Genomic DNA, 24,899 nt, shown 5'->3' with positions numbered 1-24,899 from the left:
GTAGGATGCTGTTGGCCTTAGCTACCTGGGCACACACACTGACTCATCTTCACCTGGCTGTCAACCACCACCCCCAGGTCCTTCTGTGTTGGACAGTTTCCAGCCACTCTGCCCCAAGCCTGAAGCATTCATGGGGTGGCTGTGGCCCACGTGCAGCACCCAGCTCTTGGCTTTGTTAAAGCTCATACATTCAGTGGGGGTTGGTTTAGGAGGAGCAAACTTGTTTTTCCTAGAGAATTATCAGAACAATCACAAGGTTCAGTTCTGTCAGATGAAGCTTTCTTCATAAACAAGAGATCATGGAAAGGGGGGGGGGGGGGGAATCTCCAGTGTTTAGCTTGGCTCTCCCCAGCAGTGTGACTTTGGAAGAGCCTCTGGAATGGAAAAGCAGATGTTGCAAATCTGCCTTATCTAGGGAGCAACTGTTGACTCTGTTGTGCAAATCCTAATTTACATCTGCATGAAAGGTTTCAGAGATTAAATGGCATTCAAGGAGGAATATTAGCTTTTCTCCCTCCCTCCAGCCCTCCTTTGAATGGATTTACTACTGGCAATTAGCTTTCTGTTCCACCGGCCAAGTAGAAAACAGGATTCATCAGGGCTCTACAGTATCCTCCTTTTAATGGACTCTCTTTCTCAGATCACCCAATTCAGCTGCTGAGAGTTAGGAGAAATAAATTGTCATAAAGCTCAAATAGCTACAAACCCCCACCCCCACTTTGGCCAGGAGGATTTCCCTGTAGCACTTGGAAAGCTCTGACTAGAAGGGAGGAAAAAAAGATAACAAATCCAAGGGGTGTCCTGGCTACACCTAAAAAAACTGGGAATGTAAACCCCAAGAGACACAAAGCTCTGGTTGCTGCTGAGAGCCCAGAACTTGTCCCAAGGACAGCATTCAGCTGGGGCTTTGCTGGTTGAAAAGAACAGACAATGATGGGAGGTGGTGGTGGGGTGTCCTTAAAATCTGGCCAGATCATGCCATTATAACACCTTCCCTGGCTCTCCCCAGCTCAAAACACCCAAGAGGGAAGCAACCACCACCCATACCTGACCATCTCACACTTCTGCACTCTGTTTTTTTCAAGCAGAAACACAAGACTGATATGAAAGGTCTTCTACTTCATCAGTGGTCCCTAGAGACAGGGAGCAGTGGAATGGAGGCCTGACAGCAGTAGAAGATGTTTAGATGAGGAGCTTAGGGACACAATCTAACAGTTGTGGACCAGGAGTTACTAGGTTATGGTTGGACTTGATGATCTTTGAGGTCTCTTCCAACCTTGGTGATTCTGTGGTTGGAAATAGACCTTAGGATCATCAAGTCCAACTTGTCACCCAAGACCTCATAACTACTAAACCATGGCACCAAGTGCCATGTCCAATCCCCTCTTGAACACCTCCAGGGATGGTGACTCCACCTCTGGGAGATTCTATGATTCTCCATCTCCTCTGAGAGCTCCTGGCTCCTGCTGAAGCACCTCTAGGATGCCCATACCAATGGTTGCTGCTCTCTCAGACACAGAAACCTTTACTCAAGAGGAGGGCAGCAATAAGCTGTATCAGATCTCAGCAGCCTACACTCAAGCTGGGGATGATACCAGTGCCAGGCTGCCACATGGGTGAGTGCAGCCCTGCAGCTGCTTTGCCCACCTCACCTCATTGTGATGGCCAAATGTGGTCAACCCAGACTGCTCCCCACTCACGGCAGAGTGATGGGACACCCATGGGGCTGATCTGAGGTGAAACACAAGGCACTGCTGATGTGTCATCCTCTTGGTGTCTGCCTCTTGTTGCCTCTGAAGAACAGTGGCCAGCTTGGCCCCAGCTTTTGCACAGCACAGCAGGGGCATCCCAGCTTCATCTCAACAGCCAGATCCCACCACAAAACAGCTGAGGTTTCACCTCTCTGCTCCTCAGGCCTGAGGAAGTCCAAAGTGCCTCACCACCCTCGTGGGGAAGAATTGCTTCCCAAGGTCTCATCTAAAGGAAGGCATCAGCCCTCATCCTGTGGGCTTTGAGATCACATGGCACCAGAAAAGATTTGCCATGGAGCTTCAGCCTTTCCCCTTGGGTTCACAGCTATGCAGCTCCCAAATCCGAGCTCCTGTGCATTTCCCTTGCACTTTTGGTGTGCGCTCCTCTAATCTTCACTTAATGCAGGCAGCTGGCTGCAAATACCCCTGAACAATGACTTTAATCCTAAGTATCCTGAATTCCACCCCCCACCTTCCTCCCCCCACCACCAAGAAAAAAAAGTGAGGAAAACAACTGAAAAGCACAGCCTCATGACAGCTCGCTGGAGCAATCCAAGCCATCCACTGGGCCAAAGGAGCAGAAAGACACAATGAGCTAAATTTTGCCTGCTTTGCTAATTAAAAACGGAAGCTCCCCCAGTCTGGAGCCAGGGTGGGGAGGTTGGGGAGGGTAAGGAGGGGGAGAACTTCCATTCTATTCAACAAAAAACCCCCAAACCAACGACCCAGCTTCCAACTGGGACCATATTCACTCCCCGTTAATTGTCATTCCAACTACGAGTGTCCTAGTTTCCAAATGAAAACTCCTCTCCAGTGCAGCCAGTGAAAACCAACACCAGTTTCCAGGCATTAAACAAAATTTATTGATTGCATTTTCCCACCCACTAAAACTTTAATAAGCATTAAACCTCCAGCTCCCAGCCCTGTTTCCTCCCTCCACCCTCTCGCCCCATAAAAAGGGGGTCAGGGCTCCTCTGGATGGAGATTAGGACCTAATGTTTGGTATTTGTTTATGAGCCTATCAATTGCTTCTATTTTAGGAAGGGGGTGGGGGGAAAAAAACATCTAAAAAGGAGGAAAAAAACACCCCACCCAAACCTCTTGTACATGGATTAAGAAAGGGCAAAGGTTTAGGGTAGTTTGGGTGGGTGGGTGGGGTTTCTCCCATCTGATTGTGGGGTTTAGAGAGATGAGGGATCACGTTCATGTGAAGGCAAACAAGTAAATAATCCCCTGTTTGAAAGTTCCCCTGGAGTTATACAAAATGGCATTTTTTTTCCTCAGTAATAAAGAGACAGAAGCTCGGCTCTTCCCTGCCAGCTGTTCTCAGATGGGTAAGAGGAACAAAAAGCTAAGATCAAGCAGTGATTGAGGGGCCGCTCTGTCTGCAGGCTTAGGGGAGAAAACAAAGGTCAAGCGTTTGAAATCCAATCAGTGAATCACAGAATTGTTTTGGTTGGAAGACACCTCTAAGATCACCCAGCCCAACCATCAACCCACCACCACCATGGCCATTAAACCAGGTCACAAAGTGCCATGGCCACAGGTTTCTTGAACATCTCCAGGGATGGGGACTCCACCACCTCCCTGAGCAACCTGTTCCAATCCCTGACCACTCTTGCAGCAAAGAAATTTTTCCTTATCTCCAACCCAAACCTCCTCTGACACAATCTCAGGCCATTTCCTCTCATTCTATCACCTGGATACTATCACAGTATCACCAAGGTTGGAAGAGACCTCGAGGATCATCGAGGCCAACCTACTATGGGGAAGAGACCAATCCTCACCTCACTTCAACCTCCTTTCAGGGAGTTGTAGAAGGCCAGAAGGTCTCTCCTCAGCCTCCTCTTCTCCAGAATAAACAACCCCAGTTCTCTCAGCTTCTCCTCACCACCCCAGCTTCTCCAAACCCTTCCCCAGCTTCTCCACACCCTTCCCCAGCTTCTCCACACCCTTCCCCAGCTTCTCCACACCCTTCCCCAGCTTCTCCACACCCTTCCCCAGCTTCACTGTCCTCCTCTGTACCCACTCCAGCACCTCAACATCCTTTTTGGAGTGAGGAGCCCAAAAGGGAACCCAGTATTTGAGATGCAGCCTTGAAATGCAAAGGTCAGTGCCAGGGAAGCTTTAGGTTGGAGAATAGGAAAAATGTCTTTGCTGCAAGAGTGGTCAGGGATGGGAAGAGGCTGCCCAGGGAGGTGGTGGAGTCACCATCCCTAGAGGTGTTGAAGAAATGTGTGGCCATGGCACTTTGGGGCACAGCTTAATGACCATGGTGATGTTAGATTGATGGTTGGACAATGGTCTTAGAGGGCTTTTCCAGCCAAAACAATTCCATAATTAAGGCTAGAAATCCATATCTGGGCACCAAAATGCACATAGCCAGATTCTGAGAGTGCTTAAGTGATTCCAAAGCACAGCCCAAGCTGGCTCCACATCTTTCAAAAGAGAGGCTGCAATTTCAGTGCCTCCAGCCAGATCTGTGTGCCAGGTACCCAAGCAAGAGAAGTTTAACAGTAATCTCCTTTGGGAAGGCTGATCTGCTTTAATCTCACGTTGGGAATGACAAATGGAGATCTTGTTCTGCAGAAAGCAGCTCTAACTAAAGCTGCAACATCCTGCCCTCGTGCTAAGCTCACCTCTTAGCCTTCAGCATGACCAGAGCTGGGAGAGATGGCAAAAGAAAAGGGAGATGTCAAAAATTCTTCCATTTCTCCTCTTTCAAGGAGGCTGCTAAAGGGATTAGACAGCTTTGAGTTCACTGCTCTGGTTCAATCAACCTCACAATATTTTTTCAGCTTGTTTGACTTGCTGCTTCTCCCTGGGTTTGTGTTTTCACCTTTCTGCATTCAGCTCCCACGCTCAGCGCTGGGTCCTGTGCTCCTCACAGGAAACTTGGGCCATTCTTTATTTGGATTAGGTCTACAGAGTGATAGGAAACAGACTGGGAAAACAAGCTCTAAATGAGCAGGACTTACTGGCTTCCATGCACACACACACACACACCGAGGGCATCACACCACCCGACCCAAACGGGGTGGGTTATCATTTCCAGCAGCAACAGCAGGGCATCAGGTTCACCACAGCAGACCTTTTAATGGTCTCCTCAACCATATCTATTACAGCAGGTTTGGGACTGCATGTCACAAATTAAGGGAGAGTTCAGGGAAGTCATGCGTGTCTTGGTTCCCACTCCCTCCAAGCAGTTTTAGTGCTCCCAGAATCATCATCTTCTACCAACTCTGTTAGGCTCCGGTAGAAGCAGGTTGGACACCTCTCCACACAGGTATTTTAACGCTGCCAGAAGGAAATGCAGACCCTCTACAGAGGGGTGGTCCTACCTACAAGCCAAGGAACTTCCACAGCGCTTTTGGACACCTACCTCATCCCCTAAAAACTGATTTTCCCAGCTTTTCCTTTCCTTCCCCCACCACGAACACTTCTAAAGCCTCCTTCTGTCTGTGAACAAGCATCCAAGTGAGGTGGACATGGTTGCAACTGCAGGGATGGTCATGGTGACAGGCACGCCAAGGGAGAAGGAAAACAGCCACTTCTCTTCAGCAGATGGAAAATGAGGATGATACAAATTCAGGCCAGCAGCCACCCATGGGCTGGGCTTGTCTGAAAGTCAGGCACTGAGGTTAATGTCAGGTTATGGTTGGACTCCATGATCTTAATGTCTTTTCCAAGCAGACAACTGTATCTTCTAAAGGCGCTGATGTCAAAGGGCCCCCTCTGAGACAAGCCAGGCTGAAGGGTGAGGATGTGACACATAGTATCTACACTGCATTTACTACAGCTCTAGAGAGTATGGACTGCATTTACACTGTATCCCAGCTGGGATGGGAGCTGGCTGCGCAGGAAGGTGGCTTGACCCAGAATCTCCGAGGCTAACACCGGCATGCCACAACAGCACCATGCGCTCTTGTCCCGAAGCCAAGAGCCCAGCAGCCTGGACAGCCTGAAACACGTTTTTCTGCCTAATTAGAGATTTGAAGTGCCTGACACCAGGACCTCCCTCATTCTGCTCTCAACACTGATGCCTTTGGCCTGAGCTGGAATAAATGCTTTGCTCTTGCTCATCACTCACTAGGCTCATGAGTCTTTAACTCAGAAGGAGCTGGATGATGGATTTGTAGCAACTTTGGGCAGGGATGCAGAGAGGCCACCATCTGCTGCTTCAAACTTTCCTCCCCACCCTCTGCCCTGTAGTTAATCAGTTCTCAAAGTGGGAGGCAGAGTTTCCTTGAATCATAGAATCAGAGAAAGGTAGGGGATGGAAGGGACCACTGAAGATCATCAAGTCCACCCCCCTGCCAGAGCAGGATCACACAGGAGCACATCCAGGTGGGCCCTGAAGTCTCCAGAGATGGAGACTCCACAACCTCTCTGGCAAGCCTGCTTCAAGGCTCTGCCACCCTTAGATATTTGCAAACATTAATGAGACCACCCCTTCAGCCTCCTCCTCTGCAGGCTAAACAGCCCCAGACCTCTCAGCCTTTCCCCATAGGAGAGATGTTCCAGTCCCACCTTCATGGCTCTGTGCTGGACTCTCTTCAGTACTCAGTCCTTCTTGTGCTGGGGCACCCAGAACTGCACCCAGCACTCCTTGAATTTCCTTGAGTCATAGAATTGTTTTGGTTGGAGAAGGCCTCCAAGATCGTTGAGTCAAACTTGCAGCCACCTTTTCCCATCACCCCTGTGAAGGCTGAGGATGCAGCAGGGTGGCTGCAAAGGCTAAGTGCTGCCTGCAGGGCATGTAGCACCATTAGGGCTGGTCAGTGGCTGTACTGTGCTCCCAGTCCTGAGACTTATCCTGCCCTTGGGACTCAACCCACCTCACAATGCAAGGAGGAGGCTTTCTGAGCTTTCTCTAGAACAACAAAATCATAGACTCATTCATGAAGGATGGAGAAGCCCTCTGAGATCAATCAATCCAACCATCAACACACCACCACCACTAACCCACGTCCTGAAGTGCCATGGCCACAGATTTCTTGAACACCTCCAGGGATGGGGACTCCATCACCTCCCTGGGCAGCCTGTTCCAATGCCTGTCCAAATAATCCCAGTGCCTTCACAGAAAGCTGTGAAATCATGCATAACACACCAGCTCTACAAACCACTCCAGCATTTGTTTTAGCTGCTTCTCCAGCTGCATTCCCTCACAGTTCCCCTTCTCAGTGCACCAAATCCCATAATTTATGCACCTCCCTTTAGCAGCACCCCTTCCCCCCCCCCAACTTCTCCATCAATCCCCAGCTTATTAACATAACTATTTAAACTGGACATGTTTTCTTAAACATTCTCCTGCTTTCATAAGCTGCCAAGTGACAGTTGTTTACTGTCAACAAGGCTGGGTACTCTGAGACAAGGAGAAATATGCCCTTTCAAAAGGCAGACACATTGGCTACCAAAAGCAGATTAAAATCTGGGGGGGGGGTTCCTCCTCTCCCACCCCAGAAATGCTTTACTTGCAGATGATACAGATTGGGAGAGATGCTACTATGCCTAATTCCAATCATTCTTTCAATTAAAGGCAGGCTCACAGAGGATTTATCTCTGGTTGCACATGCACCTAACCCCCTAATCTTCCCATTGCAACTGCTTCTTCCTCTTCACTTGCAGCTCTGATACCCCCATCTCCCAAAGCACACCTTGGGCAATCAGTATGGTCATCTGGCCGTGACCACCAGCATGGTCATCTGGCACAGATCCTGCCACCAGCTAGAGACACACACACACAAAACCAAACCCATAAAGAAAACCCCACAGCCACCACTTGCCCAGGAGGCATGGCCTAGAGAAGTTAAAGCATTTTAAAACAAAATGAAATCACCAGTTAGCTCAAGACCTAGGGTCTTAAGACAGGCCACTGAAATACTTTGCTGGGAGGGAATTTTTTTGTGCCTGCTGAAATATTTGGCTGGGAGGGAATTTGTTAGAGTCTTGCACATGAAAGAGAGAGAGATGGAGGGGAAAAAAACCCAACATCCCAATCCTCTAAGCAAACTCTTCTCCTGCTCTGCCTGCCCATGTAGTGCTGGGAAAGCTCTTCTGTGGGATCTTGGCCCCACAGAAGTGAACCTGGATCTTGGTGGCCCCAGCTTCCCTGTGGCCTGAGCCCCAGCCTGCCTGTTGACCCCCTATAAAGAGAAGTTAAACAGTTCTGAGTCCAAATCAAACCACCAGTTAGTTCCAGACCTAGGGTCTCTGAACTGGCCACTGCAATGTTTTGCTGGGAGGGAATTTCTCCCACAGGATCCACACAGGACTCACGTCAGAGTCCCTGTGACTTCTGGCTGTGAGGCTGCTGCCTGCTTGTATCAAAGCTGGAGATATGAAAGCCAAGATGGGAAGCAAAGAGAGGTTATGGAGTCTCCTTCTCTGGAGACTTTCAAATCCTGCCTGGATGCATTCCTGTGCAATCTCACCCAGATCCAGGAGAACCTACTCTAGCAAGGGGATTGGAGCAGATGATCTCCAGAGGTCCTGTCCAACCTCCACAATGCTGGGATTCCATGAAGGTGAAGGTCTGTGTAACAGCAGACTGAGAGGACCAGGAGACCACAGAGAGTATAAAACCCAAGATGGGAAGCAAAAGGTCCGTGTTACAGCAGGGTGAGAGGACCAGAAGACCACAGAGAGTATAAAACCCAAGATGGGAAGCAAAAGGTCCATGTTACAGCAGTGTGAGAGGACCAGGAGACCACAGAGTATAAAAACCAAGATGGGAAGTGAAGGTCTCTGTGTTAGAGCAGGTTGAAAGGAACAGAAGACCACAGAGAGCCAGCTCCAGGGATCTCCCCCATGAAGCAGCACTGGCCATCTCCCCATCCCCCCCCAAACCAGGGAGCCCCTTTTACTCGCTGGAGTTTCCTCTGCTTGTTAAAATGTTTGGGTCATTAGAGAACCTCCCAAACAATCCCTGCTTATGCTAAATAGCTGCTCCCACCACGATCTGTGAAGGGCTTCAGCCTGCTCCCTTGGAAATCAATGGGGGCTTTTTAGCTTGGGATTCAATAGGCACAAGATCAGGACCTCATTATTATTTTTACAGGACCACAAGCAGCAGAGACAGCAAAACCCCCCAGACAAAGAGCAACAACCCTCCAGCCCGGGAGCCAAACTCGCCACGAAGGATCTTTACAAGCTCTGCCAAGCATCCAAGGAAAATCAAAACTCCAATCCTTGGGAGCTTTTCAGCTTTTTGACAGGGAAAGTGTGAAGCTGATAAAGGCTGGTCTTGTCATTTTGCATCCAGGAACATCCCCCACGGCTTCCTTGTCCTCAAAATCAAAACCTTCCCACATGAGTATTTTGCCTTCTCCAGGGGGAGTGGATAAGGGAGGAGGAGTTGTCAGCCCAGGGATACCCCATGGAGCACAGAGCAGAAACAGCTTCAGGGCTTCACATAATCTCCTCTGCCCCACAGCATGATGAGTGCCTCCAAAGTAAGTCCCTCAGTCACCACTAGCAGCACAGGAGACCAGGCAGCTTCTGGGACTGGGGTCCTGCTGTGGGGACCATGTCTGCATCCACCTCCACCGAGGCCAGGGGCCACCTGCTTTTTATGGCAAGGGCCTCTGGATGCTCTCATCCTTAAGACCTTTCTATGAGAGTCAAGTTCTCAGCTTCTTGCCTATTACTTTGCATTGCTCCTCTCTCTTGGCACCAGTGAGAGCTCACCTACACGCCACAGAACCACCACCATTTGCCCCCTAAGCATTACCCAGCTATTTTACTGACTCCCCAGGTGAACTGCAAACTCCTTCCACTCCATTACTTCTGGGTACTAGCCCAGTCCTTAGAGCCTAGAAGTGATTTGGTCTCCAAAACCTTACTGATTTAACTCCATCAGCTGAAACACACCAGGAGATTCCTTCTGAGCAGCAGCACTAGGTAGTTCAGAGCAATAAAAGCAGAACTACAAAACACTCCAAGGCAAAAGCCTCAAACCAAGGTAAGCTGACCAGGGCTGTCACCCTGGCAGGTCTCTGCCATTCCATCGTGCACCATGATGGGTGAAGGGTCTGCAGAACAGATCTGAGGTTGTTCAACCTGGAGGAAAGGAGGTTGAGGGGAGACTGTATTTATTTCTACAACTCCCTGAAAGGAGTTTGGAGCCATGTGAGCCTCTTCTCCCTAGTATCAAGTGATAGAATGAGAGGAAATGGCCTGAAATTGTGTCAGGGGAGGTTTAGGTTGGAGGTTAGGGAAAAAACTTCTTTCCTGACAGAGTGGTCAGGGATTGGGACAGGCTACCAAGGGAGGTGGTAGAGTCCCCATCCCTGGAGGTGTTGAAGAAATGTGTGGACATGGCATTTTGGGACATGGTTTCATGGCAGGGGTGGTGTTGGGTTGAAGGGCTCGACAATCTTTGAAGTATTTTCCAACCAAACCAATTCCATGATCATCTGTTGCTTCCTTTCCCTAACAACCTTATACTCAAACTAAGGGATGCAGTGATGGCTTGGCTCCTTGGGTGAAAAGAGGGAGGGAAGAAAACAACCCAGACAACAGGCTACCAAGGGTCCAGTAGCTGCACATCTGCAGGTAGCTGCACATCTGGAGGGCAACAAAGCTGGGGAGAGGTTTGGAGCACAGCCCTGTGAGGAGAGGCTGAGGGAGCTGGGGTTGCTTAGCCTGGAGAAGAGGAGGCTCAGGGGAGACCTTCTTGCTCTCTACAACTATCTGACGAGAGGTTGTAGCCAGGTGGGGGTTGGTCTCTTCTCCCAGGCAACCAGCACCAGAACAAGAGGACACAGTCTCAAGCTATGCCAGGGGAGGTTTAGGCTGGATGCTAGGAAGAAATTCTTCACAGAAAGAGAGATTGGCCATTGGAATGTGCTGCCCAGGGAGGTGGTGGAGTCACCATCACTGGAGGTGTTTAGGAAGAGACTGGATGGGGTGCTTGGTGCTATGGTTTAGTCGATTAGATGGTGTTGGATGATAGGTTGGACTCGATGATCTTAAGGGTCTCTTCCAACCTGGTCTGGTCTGTTCTATTCTATTCTATCTGCAGGTAGCTGCACATCTGCAGGTAGCTGCCCTGCTCACAGTTGCAGTCCCTGGGTGCCAGCTTTGCTTGCTGGCAGAGCGCAGCTCTAGACTGCGTCGTCCTTTCCTCACCCGAAAGCTTGGAAGCCTCTCTGGCTTCTGAGTCATTCAAGACGTTTAACCCCTCGCAACCCGCAGAGATGGCACAGCCCCAGACTCTCACAGATGCTGAACGTGTGAGCACATGGGGATTGTTTTGCATACAGTTCCCTGAGATAAGGAAGCCTCCTTCCAAGTTTTAACCTAACCTTTTTTTGCTGTTGTTTGCTTTGTTTAACCAACTCTTTCTCCTCCCCTGCTCGCTGGATTTGGGAGCGCCAGGCCAGCACACAAGCTCTACCCCCCACTCCACCAGAAATACCACACCTTTTTTAGATGAATCCATCTGAAACCCAAGCAGTTGCTGGAGAAATGTTTTCTTACTGGACTGGGCTGCTGTTGTTCCGAGAATAAAGCTTTGCTCTGCCGTGTAACCTGACTGCCAGAGCAAAAAGGAAACCCACAACTCATTTCACAACCTAGCTAGTCCCTGCTGACCTGAAGGAGGCAACACCCCCACCCCCCCCCACCAGATAGTCTATCAGAATAATAGGGCAGGTTTACATCTGATTACCTTTCACATTTTAACTACTAAGTTTACCCAAGGTTTTACTCAGCTCATATCTCACAGGTTTTGTTTGCTTTTGATATTACAGAAACTTCCTGGTCAGGCAAGCCAAGGAGCAAGACACTGGAGGAGTAAGCACACCAGGGATTCCTGCCTTCACTGCAGGAGTAAAGCTCTTCCTCACATATCCAGGGCTTTACATCATGCCCAGGGCACTTGGCAACCCAAGCTGGGAGCTGTGGAAAGGGGGCAGTGGGCAGCCAGCTCCACTTCACAGAAAAGGCTGCTTTTTCTCTTTTAGTAAGATCACCAGCTAAATGGCCACATAAAGGGGCAAACCAGTGCATTGGGAAGTGTAGGAAGCCAGGGGAAATAAAGGCAGGGCTCAACAAGGTATTTTAAGGCATTTTCAGCATTGTAGGTGTCTTCAGACAGAATCATAGAATCATTAAGGTTAGAAAAGACCTCTAAGAGCGAGTGGAACTGCCACTCTAACACCACCATGGCCACTAAACCATGCCCCCAGGGGCTATGTCCATACATTTTTTGAACACCTCCAGGGATGGTGACTCCACCACCTCCCTGGGCAGCCTGTTCCAATGCTTGATTTAGTAGACTGCACTCATAACTACTGGACAGTGGGGGCTAGCAGCTGAAAACAGTGGCTGAGAGTGTTTAAAAATCACAGAAGTGCTTTCATTCAAAGAGACCTTTTAAGATCATTGAGTCAAACTGTCAAGGTCACTACTGAAATGGCCAAAAAAAGGGGCAAAACATTAAAATGATAAATGCAGGAAGCCAAGGGGGAAAAAAAAAGTCAGGGTACAACAAGGTATTTTAAGGCACTTTCAGCACTGTATGTGTCTTTAGACATGGGTTTAAGCCCAAGTTTGCATAGGTGCTGCTATCAGATTTACTCCTCCCAGCCAGAAGTGGCTGCTTTCATACCATGGATGGCTTTGCTCAACCACAGGCCCATCTGCTGAAGAAAAAAACCAAACCAGCACAGCCCAGAAGCTGTAAAGCAAACCTTTACCAAGCCATCATCCAGCCTGGCATCCAGCCTGCTACGTGGAGGAGAATAAAAAGTTTATTAACTAACCAGGATGAAAAGAGATGAAATGGCACCCACTGAAACAGCTCCATCAAACCACACTGTTGGATGGCTCGGAGGGGGCTGAGTCAGCAGGAAATTTTGAGCTGGTTTGGGGTTTTTTGGGGGTATTTTGGGGTGGTTTTTTTTTAAGGGTCAGGGAGGAGGCAAAAAAAAAAAGAAAGAAAAAAAAAATGGGTATGCAGAGCCAGGCAAACTCCCAAGACACAGAAATTATAAGGATTACATTGAGGGTGGAGAGACACTGGAACAGGTTGCCTGGGGAGGTTATGGATGGTCCCTCCCTGGAGGTATTTAATGACAGGTGGCATGCCTTGAGCAAGCTGGGCTAGTAGGAGGTGTCCCTGCCCATGGCAGTGGGGTTGGTACTAGATCATCTTAAAAGTCCCTTCCAACCCAAAGCATTCAATGTAGCACACTAGGAGAAAGAGATGAGTCTAATTTCATTCCATTTCCTGGTTTGAATAAAGTTGGTTTGATTGGTTGTGTCCATCAGGCACAGCCTCGCTGGGTAAAAGTCACCCAGCTGGGGAGGGAATTTCACCTTCATTTTTAGTAGAAATGACCCAAATCTGTGACATTCCTGTGCAGTTTTACTCCACATCCACTGAGAACTGGGGGGAAAAAACCAACCCTAAACTGTGAGAGGAACACAGGCACCTCTCCAACTATTCAGAAGCCTCAGGGCTCTTGCCTAGGACCCCACACACCTCAATGACCAGCCAAAAAAAGCCCTGCACGCCCTAACCTCAGCTGAAATTGAGGTTCAGCTAAGGCTCTGTGTGCCAGCTGACAGAGCAAGCACATCTTGGTCAACCACTTTCATGCACTGGAGATTTTAGTAAGCACTCAGAAAATGAGCTGATTCTCCATCTTTTAGGGTCTCTAAGTGATGCAGCAGATGCCTGCACCAAGTTTTCAGGGAAGACAGCTTTCTAAGCATTTCGTTGGATATCCAAGTTTGCTTTTATTGACTGTATTTTAAGAGGAAAAATTCGGTTTCCCAGCCTTATAAAGAAGAAGGGGAAAAAAAGTCCTGTTCCAGCTTCACGTGAAATGTCACAGAACCAGAGAGTGCCAGGTTGGAAGGGACCTCAAGGATCACCTGGTCCAACCCTTCTCGGTGATGGTGTAGTTGAAATGAGCTGGCCCAGCACCCTGGCAAGCTGAGTCTTCAAACTGTCCCATTCAGAGGAATCCACTGCTTCCCTTGGGAGATGGTTCCAATGTCTGACTCCTCTCATGGGGAAAAATTTCCATCTTTGAAGAAAACAATTCATCCTTGTCCAGACAGCAGCCTGGGCTCCGCTGGATGGATACTGAATACTGAATACTGAAATGGTCCTGATGCAGCGGGGATGCAGCAATCAAGGCTTCTTTAGTAAGTGACTTGGAAAGCCAGGCTTAGGCAGGTCCTGGGACAGGTAGACTTTTCCCAACCAGCTCTGAAGATTTGCTGGAAGCAGTCATAAACGTTACCATGCTGGTCAGAGTGGCTTAATTTAACTGCCTGATTTAATTAGCAGATCAACACTTGGCCGCACGGTTTTGAGATTTACTTTCATCACGTTCCCTACTCAGTGGTTGTTAATAAAGTCTTAATTAAAGGAAAAGGCAAGGAACAAAAAAAAAAAACCCTGCAAAACCCCCTCAGATTTAATTGGAGTGACCCTTGTCAATATGCCTAGAAGACATGATGCCACACAGCTAGCATCAAATCCATTAATGAGTCCATCTCTGCACTGCAACAGACTTTGGAGTTTGCTATTTGCCAGCTAAGTAACTAAGAAATAAGATGTAAAAAAAGGAAAAGAAGCCACATTTCATCATCCTACACATGTGCCCTCTTCTTTTATTGCTCAGTAAAAGACACTAGTCTCAATATTAAAGTCTGATTTAGCTTTTTTTGGGGGGGTGTTTGGGGTTTTTTTTTTAGCTGCTTGCTGTTAATGAGAACAAACGGATCAGCTTCGAAGCTCAAAACTTTCAAACTGAATCTCAAGCACAAAGTAGGAAGCAACCATCACAATCTGAGAGAATCTTTTGAGAGGGCTTTAAGGGGTAAACCCTGAGGTCAGCTCCAGGGATGGTTGGTGTCATTTGACACTCACTTCAATACCCTTCTAATTTATCATAGAATCATAGAATTTCAGGGTGAACCTTGAAACGCTCAGACACACAAAGCAAAGCGACGCAGACCGCCCTGCCCTGCACCTTGGACCCCTCACTGGGGCATGCTGAAAGATTCTCAGAGCCCAGCTGCCACCAGCTACACAGAATCACAGAATTGTTTCATCTGGAATATAGCTCCAAGATCACCAAGTCCAACCATTAACCCAACACCACCATGGCCATTAAACCATGTCCCCACATCCATAGGTTTCTCAAACACCTCCAGGGATGGGGACTCCACCACCTCCCTGGGTAGCCTGTTCCAATCCCTGACCTCTCTTGCAGCAAAGAAGTTTTTCCCAATCTCCAAGCTAAACCTCCCTGGCACAATTTCAGGCCATTGCCTCTTGCTCTGTCACTACTAAGGAGAAGAGATCAATCTCCACCTCACTCCAACCTCCTTTCAGGTATGAAGAAAAACATCTCAGCCAGCTTATCACCAGTTCCCTCACAGCATTTGGGGTATGGCCTCTCATATAACTTAAGAAAATTCCTGACACGGCCCCTTTTCCATCCTTTTGGCTGGAAAACTGCTTGTGCAACAACTCTGGGTGACAATTGGACTGCAGTGTCACAGCAGGCAACTTTGGTTGCCTGCTCCTGACAGACTGGGGGAGCTCTCCCCTTCCCACACAAACCTGCTCAAACCTTAATAGCTGTCTTGGGGCACCAGCTGGAACCCAGGAGGTTCCATCTGACCCATCTTGATAGGACAAGATGAAATGGCCTCAAGTTGTGCAAAGGAAGATTCAAGCTGGGTATTTGGAAGAGTTTCTTCGCAGGAAGGATTCTCTGGCAGTGGAACAGGCTGCCCAGGGAGGTGTTGGAGTCACCATCCCTGGAGGTATTTAAAAGATGCGTGGCTATGGCGCTGAGGGACATGGTTTAGTAGAAGTGGTGAGATTGTGAGCTCAAAGTGAGCTGTTGGACTTGATGATGTCAACCTCAACAGTTCTCTGATTCTATACAACTCCTTCAACACACAGAGACAGCTTCAGCAGCCAACCAGCGCCAACAGCGACCCTAGGAAGCTCTGCAATTCCCCTTTCTCACGTACGCCGGGAGCGGCCAGACACAGGGAGAGCAGCCACAGGAGGAGTCAGGCTGGTTATCAGGAGTTTTGAAAAGCAAAATGCTGGTGTTTCAGTCAGTCTGCTCTCTAAGAAAACAGGCAGTGTTACTTGACATTCACCAATCGTACCAAGTAATATCTTTATCTGCATACTAATGCAAATTGGACGGGCTTTCTTATATCGCTGTCTATTCTGTGCCTGCTGAATAGAGTGACCGCATGCTCAGGGCTGCAAAGGAGTTCACTGACCTCCCTAATCATCTCTGTCATAGCCCCTGAATGACAAACACATTCAATCCTGCCTCGCCTCTCTACTTTCATTCATTCATAAAAAAAAAAATAAAAAGGAGGAGGGGGGGGGAAAAAGAAGAAGGGTAGAGGGGGAGGAAGGAAAGAAATTTGACATTGTTCTTCCTACAGCGGCCCTGAGAAAGGGAGAGGAGCGAAACTCAGCCCAGATGAGGCCCCTGGTGTTTTGAGTTTTAGCTTCTATTCAGCACCAGCCCCACCATCTGCCTCCTTCCTGCCAACAGCCCAACACCTCCCTGCGGAGATGTTAAAACCTGCATCTCCCCCCGCCCCCCCCCCCCCAAACCTCTGCTAATAGCGAGTATTGATATTAGCAAACACACACATACCTCCAGCACGCCTGCCCTCAATGTGTGTTTTATGTAGCTGAGCACAGGCACAAAGCAGTAGCTGTTACAGCCTTCACAGCCCCGTGTGGAGAATTAGATCACTGGGGAAAAATCCTTCCAAGCCCCTTTATGGAAAATAAGACCTTGGACTGTAAACGCAAAGCCCAGCGAACAACAACCCTCAGTAATGAGCCAATACCCCATGGTCCATTTGATGAGGAGAAAGAATTTGCTTTTGACCCTTCCATTCCAAAAAAGACTGAAAGAGTAAAAATGTGTTTAACTCGTCTCCAAAGGTTTAGATTCTTTACTGTTTCTTTTGCACCACCTTTTTTCCCCCCCTCCCCTCTCCCAGGTTGGATGGGTGTCCTCGTGCTGCTGGGGCTCCTGGCTTTGGTGTGGAGCTGGGCGAGCAGCATTGGCTTCATGCTTCCCCACACACGTGGCTGGTGGTGGGAGAGCCACTGGCATCACAAAGCTCCCTGTCCTCACAGCCCCCTGCCCACAGGAGCCTCCAGCAGCTCACTGTGATGAGGCAACCCCAGGAGACATCCCTGGGCACCGGGTTTAAGCGCAGCTCTCCACTTGGGGCTGAATTGTGCTCCCAGGGAGTACCAAGGAGGTTTGACAGTGACAGCTTTGCTTTGGAGCAAGCTGATCAAGCAGCAGAAGAACCTGTCCTGAGGATTCTCTTGGACAAACTGGATGCCCATGAGCTGGACAGGCACACTTAAACCTGAAGGTGTTTAAAAGCAGCTTGGATGAGGAGCTCAGGGACATGGTCTAACAGCTGTGTACAGGAAGATGTTAGGTTATGGTTAATTCTATTCTATTCATCCATACTGGGTTGGACTCAATCTCAAGGTCTTTTGCAACCAGGTGATTCTATGACTCTGATTCTATGATTTCCACCAGAGCCCCTTGAAATTCCAGCCCAACGCTCAGCTCACAGATTTGCTTTGCAGGGAGCTGACAGAGCAGCAGGAGAACCTGGTCTTGAGGATCTCCACTGAAGCCCCTGGAAATCCCAACCCCATGCTCAGCTCAGGGACGTCACCCCTTCCCTCAGTGTGACCTCTAAGGATGCCACTTGTTACAGTGCAAACAGCATCCTTAAGCCTGCACTTGTAAAGGTGTCTTGGAGCACCCAAAACGCCACTTGACCACACCACCAACCCCAAGCTCCAGGCTTGAAGGGGTGGGTGGAAACGCGGAGGACTGCCGAGGGCAGCCACCAAGGTTGCTCACAACCCCCGAGGTTGCTCACAACCCCCGAGGTTGCTCACCACCACCGACTGAGTGACAGCACCAAAACATAATCCAGGCTGAGGCTGCAACTGGGAGATCTGGGGACACTTTGCTTCTGCCACTTCCCACCCCTGAGCCCAGCACGGGCTGCTCGCTTCCTCCCGCACACCGACCTCATCTGCTCTGACCAAGTCGCCGAGATGTTGGCCCCATAAATCAATTCTTTTGGCTGTGAAAAATGAGCCAAACGAGCTACACTGAGAATCTGGTGTTTTATTAGGACTTTCTTGAAAACAAACCCAAGCCCCGGAGTGATTTATAGCTTTAACCAAAAGGGGTATGAAAGTAATGCCCCCCCTGCTCCCCCCGCCGCCTCCTTACCCCCAGCCTCCACCAAGCCCATTTATTCCCCTGTCACTTTTTTTTTGGCAAACAGGCTTCAAACCCTTTCCTGAACAATGGAAACTTTCTGCTGGGTGCATGGCAAACCTAAAAGACTGAAAGTTGAGTGTGTGTAGCGGGTGGGGTGGTGGTGTGGGGGGAGTCGTCCCTTCCATTAAAGAGCTTTGCAAAATAAACAGGGACTCAGGTAGCAGCTGAGGCGTGTCAGGGGGGGCCAGGGGGACACCAAGTTCCAAACCCACTGGGTGTGATATAAAAAAATACCAAGAAAACTCCAGAGCCAGCAGCTTTTGTCTGACCTATTCACTTTTTTCGCCCCTCACTTCTTACTGGAGTGCTGCCACTCTTCGCTGCCTCACCCCAAAAGCTGCACATGGGAAGGGTTAGGCTGGACATTAGAAAACTTGCTCCCTGAGGTGGTGGTTCCTCAGGGTTCAGCACTGGGGGTAGTTGTCTTTAATATCTTTCTCAGTGATCTGGGTGAGGGGGTTGAGGGCACTGTCCATAAGTTTGTAGAGGAGACTAAATTGGGTGAGAGCGTTGACCTGCTGGAGGGTAGGAAAGCTCTGGAGAGGGATCTGGGCAGGCTGGAGCAAAGGGCTGAAGCAGAGAGGAATGGCCCAAAAGTGCACCAGGGGAGGTTTAGGATGGATATTAAGGAAAAAAAAAGTGCTGCAAGAGTGATCAGGGATTGGAACAGGCTGCCCAGGGAGTCATCATCCCTGGAGGTGTTCAAGAAAGGGGTGGACATGACACTTGGGGACCTGGTTTAATGGCCACGGTAGTCTTAGGTTGATGGTTGGACTTGATGATCTTAGAGGTCTCTTCCAACCAAAATATTTTTATCATTCTATAAAAGGGTCCTCAAAGACTGGCACAGGCTGCTCAGGGAGCTGGTTGAATCCCCATCCCTGGGGGTGTTTCAAAGAGGCAGAGATGTGGTGCTGAGGGACATGTTCAGCACCAGGCTCGTTAGACTTGATCTGAAAGGTCTTTTCCAGCCCAAACCCACCCTGTGACCAGACCAAACGCTGATGCTCCTGCACAGCCGCGGTTCCTGAGCCCCGATCCATCCTGTGCCTATCCCGAGCTGTAGCAACTCCAGCTCTGCTCCCAAAGTGCGGCTGTCAGCGACCTTTCTGACTTTTCCCAGCCCAACACACACACGCGGAGCCCTCAGCCCTGCGCTGGAGATGCGGCTGCTGCCCCAGGCAGCTCCAAAGGCGGCTGCAGGCGTTCGGAGACACCGCTCCTGCTCCCAGACCGAGAGGCAGCCACGGCTCAACCCCGGGAGCTGCCTGTTCGGCCCCGGCGGGGAGAGAGCTACAGGAGCCCGGGAGCCCTTAAACCCCTTTTTGTCTCCTGTAAGACTGGGATCTCCTTAAAACCTTCTTTTCCTCCGGGGAAACCGAGATCCCCTTAAAACCCTTTTTTTTCTTCCCTCTTGGGAAACCTAGATCACTTTAAATTCTTCTGATTTTTTTTTGCCTCCTGGGAGGGCAAGATCACCTTAAACCCCCCCCCCCCCCTTTTTTTTTTCCCTCCCCTGGGAAACCAGCAACTCCTTCAAACCCCTTTTTCACTCCTCTCCTGCCAGATCGAAACCACCTTAAAACTTCTTTTTCCCTCCTGAGAGACCGCGATCCTTAAAAACCCTTTTTGCCTTCTGGGAGATAGGGATCACTTTTAAACTCCTTTTTTTTCCTCCCCCCCTGCTGGGTGCCTCAGCGCCTCGCCCCAGCCGCAGGGACGCCGCATCCCCCCAGTCCCGGAGCAACCTTCCCGGTGCCGCGTTTGTATCTCCCGCCCCGCGGACGATTCCAGCAGCCTCCATCCTCCCCCTTTCAACCCTCCGAGAGGGTCTGGGCGTGAGGGTTCGTACCGTTCCCCACCAACCTCTCTAACCGAACCGCCGTCACGACCCGCGGAGCACCATGTGCGCGGTCGCTCAGCCCTTACCTGCCGGCTGTCCGCCGCTCCTCTCCGCCGTCCCGCCGCCCCGTCGCCCCGCCGGCAGCCCGCCGACGGCCGCCGCCAGCCATAGGCACCACCAAACGGAGCCCCAGGCCGCCCGCATAATTCCTCCGGTACGGCACCGGGGCAGCCCGGCTGCCGCCGCCGCACCGCCCGCCTCAGACATCCCTCGGCCGCATCCTGCCGCCGATCTCCGCTCACCGCTCCGGCTCCGCTCCGCCGCGCTGCTGCCGGGAGAGGGAGAGAGGAGCTCAGTCTGGGGGGGTGGGGGGGAAAATGTGTGGAGGGGGGAACCCTCCCTCCCCTCAGCCCTGGGCGCCGAGATGGGGCAGGGGGAAGGAAAAATAGCAATCAAAATAAGGGTACAAAATAAAAGTAAAAATAAGAATGAAAACAAGAAGATCAAAAATAAGAATGAAAATAAGAGTAAAAATAAAAGAATTTTTAAAAAGTCAAAATAAGACTAAAAATGAGAATAAAAAAAAGAAGGGGAAAAAATTAAAAAGAGGAATAAAAATAAAGCCTGAAGGTAAAATGCTAAAAAAAAAAAACCTATTAAAATACTAAAATCCGAAAAAGAAAAAATGAAGCAATAACAATACTGAAAAGGGGGAGGAAAGTAGCAAAAAGGGGGGGAAAAAAGTGCTGCGGGGAGTCAGAAAGCAGCCGGAGGGTAGGCAGCACGGCGGCGGTGCCCGTACCTGCGCAAGCCCCGCGGCCGGGCGCGCACCGCGCATGGAGGGAGGCAGCGAGAGCGCCCGCGGAGCCGCCGCCGTTCGTTCTTCCAGCCGCCGCGTCCGCCGCTTGTCCTGCGTCTGCTCGGCACGGCCCCGGGAGCAGAACGGGGCGGCCGCGCTAAGCCCGCCCCGCCGCGCTGTCCCCTCCCCGCTGCCTCTGCTGCCACCGCCCCCGCGGCTGCTCCGCGCCCGGCCCCCGGGGTTAGGGGGATGGGGAAGGGTGGGAGTTGGGAGTGAAGGGGCTCGGCTGGGAGATGGGGGGGAGGAGAGGTTGGGGGGAGGAGAGGCGGGGCTGCGGCTGGGCGCTGCCGGAGTGTCCCGGGGGGAGGCGGGCACCGTTCCCTCGGAGAGAATCAGAGAAGCGTGGAACGGCGTGGAAGAGCCCTCCAAGATCAGCGAGTCCAACCATGCTCTAATTCTACCAAGGCTGGTGCTAAACCACGTCCCTCAGCACCACATCTCTGTCTCTTTCCAACAGCTCCAGGCGTGGGGATTCAACCACCTCCCTGGGCAGCCTCTTCCAGTGGTTGGGAACCCTTTCAGGGAAGATTCTTCTCATGTCCAGCCTGAACCTCCCCTGGTGCAGCTTTACACAGCTTTCTCTGGTCCTGTCCTTTCCTCTGGTCCTGTCCTTTCCTCTGGTCCTGTCCTTTCCTCTGGTCATATCCTTTCTTGCTAAGAAGAGAACACCAACCCCACCCTGGCTCCAGCTTCCTCCTGGGGAGTGGTAGACGGGGTTTAGGTTGGACACTAAGGAAAATTTCTTTGCTGCAAGAGTGGTCAGGGATTGGAAGAGGCTGCCCAGGGAGGTGGTGGAGTCGCCATCCCTGGAGGTGATCAAGGAAGGTGTGGACATAGCACTTGGGGCCATCATTTAATGGCCACAGTAGCGTTGTGCTTGCTATTTGGACCCAATGATCTTAGAGGTCTTTTCAAATCAAAACAATTCTGTGATCCTGTGAGATGAGGAGAAACATGGAAGAAGCCAGCACGGGGGGTTAGCTCCCAGCGAGGGTGTATGGAGGGGATCGCTCCTGGCTGGCGCAGAGGGCTCGGAGCCGACGCTCTTGTGGCTGTGACCAGGATCTGCCTTGACACCTTCATCAGGCACAGAGCCTCTGACATCTCAATAGTGTGGCATTGTGTGGGGAAGCATTGAGACAGGGCTGCGGGCAGGAAATCCTGCATGTCAGCCGAGCCCCTCGCCTGTGACACCGCCGGTGCCGGCGACAACAATGAGGGGGGCAAGCAGGCAGAGAAATAAAGTGTGGTTGTGTCACCATCACCAAGATGACTTGCCTGGTGTTTGCTCCCACAGCTGCTGCGCTGGAGGTGCCAGAAAATCAATTAAAATAAAAACAACAGCAGCACAGGCAGCACAATTATAACACCATGTGAACTGCTGGCGTCATCATTTTGAAGACGTCTTCTTGCAACAGCAGGGCCAAATCCTGAGCGTTTCTGCAGCCCAAACAACCACAATGAGCTCATCTGAGAGGGAACTGAAATATTGGATAGGAGATCAGAGTCAGGGTGTGTGAGGTGGAAGCCCAAGTTGCCCACCCTTAGTATCCAGGGGTTCAAACAGCATCAAAATCATAGGATCACGGAATGGTTTGAGTTGGAAAGGACCTTGAAGCTCAGATAGTTCCAATCCCCCTGCCATAGGCAGTGACACCCCCCACCAGATCATGTTGCTCAATGCCTCATCCCACCTGGCCTTGAACGCCTCCAGGAAGGGGGCATCCACCACCTCCCTGGGCAACCCGTTCCAGTGCCTCCCCACCCTTGCTGTAAAGAATTTCTTCCTAATCTCCAGTCTGAAGCTCCCCTCTTCCAGCTTCAATCCATTCCCTCTCATCCTATCAGTACAAGCCCTTGGAAAAAGTCCCTCTGCAGCTCTCCCTTAGCATCCTTTGAGTCCTGGAAGTCTGCTCTAAGGTCTCCTCAGAGCCCTTCCATGTCACTATCCATTTATATCTATGAAGCACGCTGGGATGGCTAACACATTTTTTTCAGAGCTAGCCAGCCCAAAGGGTGATAATTCTGGGTAGCCTTATTGAATTTGACCCAAAAGCCCTCCTGCCAAGATGAAGGCTCCAGATGCTTGTCAGAGCAAACACCACAAGAGGTTAAGCGACCCTGTGAAGGCTCTCCCAGTGCCTACAGCTTCTTGGAGCTGGTTGTGACACACCTCATCCCAAAGGATGTTTCCCAGTGAGAGGAGGAACAGAAGGCTCTGCAGGATTTGTTTGATCTGAGGTGAAATAAAGAGAAATAAGTGAGCTGGAGGGACACACTAAGTGTCTTCTGCTGGAGCTGTGTACAGGGAGATGCTGGCAGAGGTGAAATAAACTGGCAGCCTGAAGAGCAAGGCAAATGACTGGAGAAAGCAGGGGGGTTGGGGGGGAGGGAAATGGAGGGACTCTGAGGAGGCTGTGAGAAGCAAGGGTTTAACATCAGACCTTGAAATAAAGCTGGCTCAGCTCAGCAGCTGTGTGCACAGCCAGAGGGGTCATGGCTGGCTCTCGGAGGTGTCATTGACCGTCAGTGCAGTCCCGGGGTTCCCCAGGCTTGGAGTAAACTAAGACAATGCTCTGGCGCCTGGAGAGGAGACAGAGGTCACTTCTGACTGCCAGACCTACACATGCTGTCAGCATGTAGCACATTCACCATGTAGGACATTCTCCATGTAGGATGTTCACCACATAGGACATTCTTCATGTAGGACATCTGCCAAGTAGGACATCTGCCAAGTAGGACATCCACCACATAGGACATAAGAGAAGTGCAACGAGGCTGGGGAGAGGCCTCAAGCACAAGCCCTATGAGGACAGGCTGAGGGAGCTGGGGTTGCTTAGCCTGGAGAAGAGGAGGCTCAGGGGAGACCTTATCACTGTCTACAACTACCTGAAGGGAGGTTGTAGCCAGGAGGGGGTTGGTCTCTTCTCCCAGGCAGCCAGCACCAGAACAAGACAGTATCACAGTATCACCAAGGTTGGAAGAGACCTCAAAGATCATCGAGTCCAAAGACAACACAGTCTCAAGCTGTGCCAGGGGAGGTTTAGGCTGGATGTGAGGAGAAAGCTCTTCCCAGAGAGAGTTGTTAGCCATTGGAATGTGCTGCCCAGGGAGGTGGTGGAGTCACCACCCCTGGAGGTGTTCAAAAGGGGATTGGACATGGCACTTGGTGTCATGATTTAGTAGTCTTGAGGTGTTGGATGACAGGTTGGACTCAATGATCTTTGAGGTCTCTTCCAACCTTATTGATTCTATGATTCTATGATTTGCCAAGCAGGACATTTTCCACATAGGACATTCACCATGTAGGACATTCTCCACCTAGAAGCTTTCTCGTAGAGGACATTCACCATGCAGGACATTCACTATGGAGATCGTTAAGTATTACTATCCCCACGATACAATTGGTCACTCCAAACCCCAGAAGGTTTGCCTTCCCAACTGCCAGCTCCTGGTCTGCAGCTTGGCTTGTGGGACCAGCACTGTCACGCTGAAGTGATAACCACCTGAGGAATCTTGGGCTTTTTCAGAAAAGTGATTCCCCTCCTGCAGCCTGCTGGATGTCCAGATCAAACATCACAAAGAATGCAACCCGTGGTCAGGGAGATTTGGCTGGCCTCCATCAGCCCTGAGAGTTCTCAGTGTAGTAATTGTGGTGTAAATCATTTCACCCATCATTAAGAGAAAAAAGGTTTGTGGTGTGGAGAGCAAGAGTTGCATAAGGAGCTGGATGGGAGGCAGGTAGATGCTGACTGTGAGACGTTGCATGGAGCCAAAGCCTTTAATCAACAAGGGAAATGTTTGAATGTTAATGGAGCTAACGATGAAACCAGAGTCATGTTTTGACAAGCACTTCCAAACATTCCAGGAACACTGTGATGCTCCAGCAGCCTCCTTCCCAGGAAGGAGATTGATCATTCCAGTTACAGCACAGTTCGTAATGTCCCAGCAGCCTTGCTGGTGCCTGGCAAACCGGGATGCTGTGGTGGGCAGGGGTGGGAGGTGGTCCTGGCAGCACTGGTGGTGATGGGCAAAGGAGTGTCTTGGATAAACAAGAGTGCTTTCTTCCTAAACTGGGCAACACAGAAACCTTGAATGGTTTT

At 50.4% G+C, this 24,899-nt stretch overlaps 1 protein-coding gene across 7 annotated transcripts in view; it reads right to left on the bottom strand.

Moving 5' to 3' along the window:
- FGFR3 (fibroblast growth factor receptor 3) overlaps nt 1-20,856 on the bottom strand; it is a 64,615-nt gene extending 43,759 nt beyond the window's left edge. For 6 of the 7 annotated variants that reach the window (XM_068149572.1, XM_068149574.1, XM_068149575.1 and 3 more), the window contains exons 1-2: nt 20,740-20,856; nt 20,024-20,265 (exon numbers count right to left, since the gene is read on the bottom strand). In XM_068149572.1, coding sequence (XP_068005673.1) covers nt 20,024-20,204 — 181 coding nt within the window. In that variant the 5' untranslated portion in view covers nt 20,205-20,265; nt 20,740-20,856. The remainder of the gene's footprint in view (nt 1-20,023; nt 20,266-20,739) is intronic. The other variant, XM_068149573.1, reaches the window with a different exon arrangement.
- Nucleotides 20,857-24,899: the final 4,043 nt, after the last annotated feature.

The sequence above is a fragment of the Melanerpes formicivorus genome, unplaced genomic scaffold (genome assembly GCF_026170545.1).
Source record: "Melanerpes formicivorus ecotype bairdi unplaced genomic scaffold, bMelFor1.0.p_v2 SCAF_18, whole genome shotgun sequence".
NCBI classification, from domain to species: Eukaryota; Metazoa; Chordata; class Aves; order Piciformes; family Picidae; genus Melanerpes; species Melanerpes formicivorus.
Note: the sequence above shows the minus strand (reverse complement) of the source record. Positions and strands in the feature narration are given on the sequence as shown.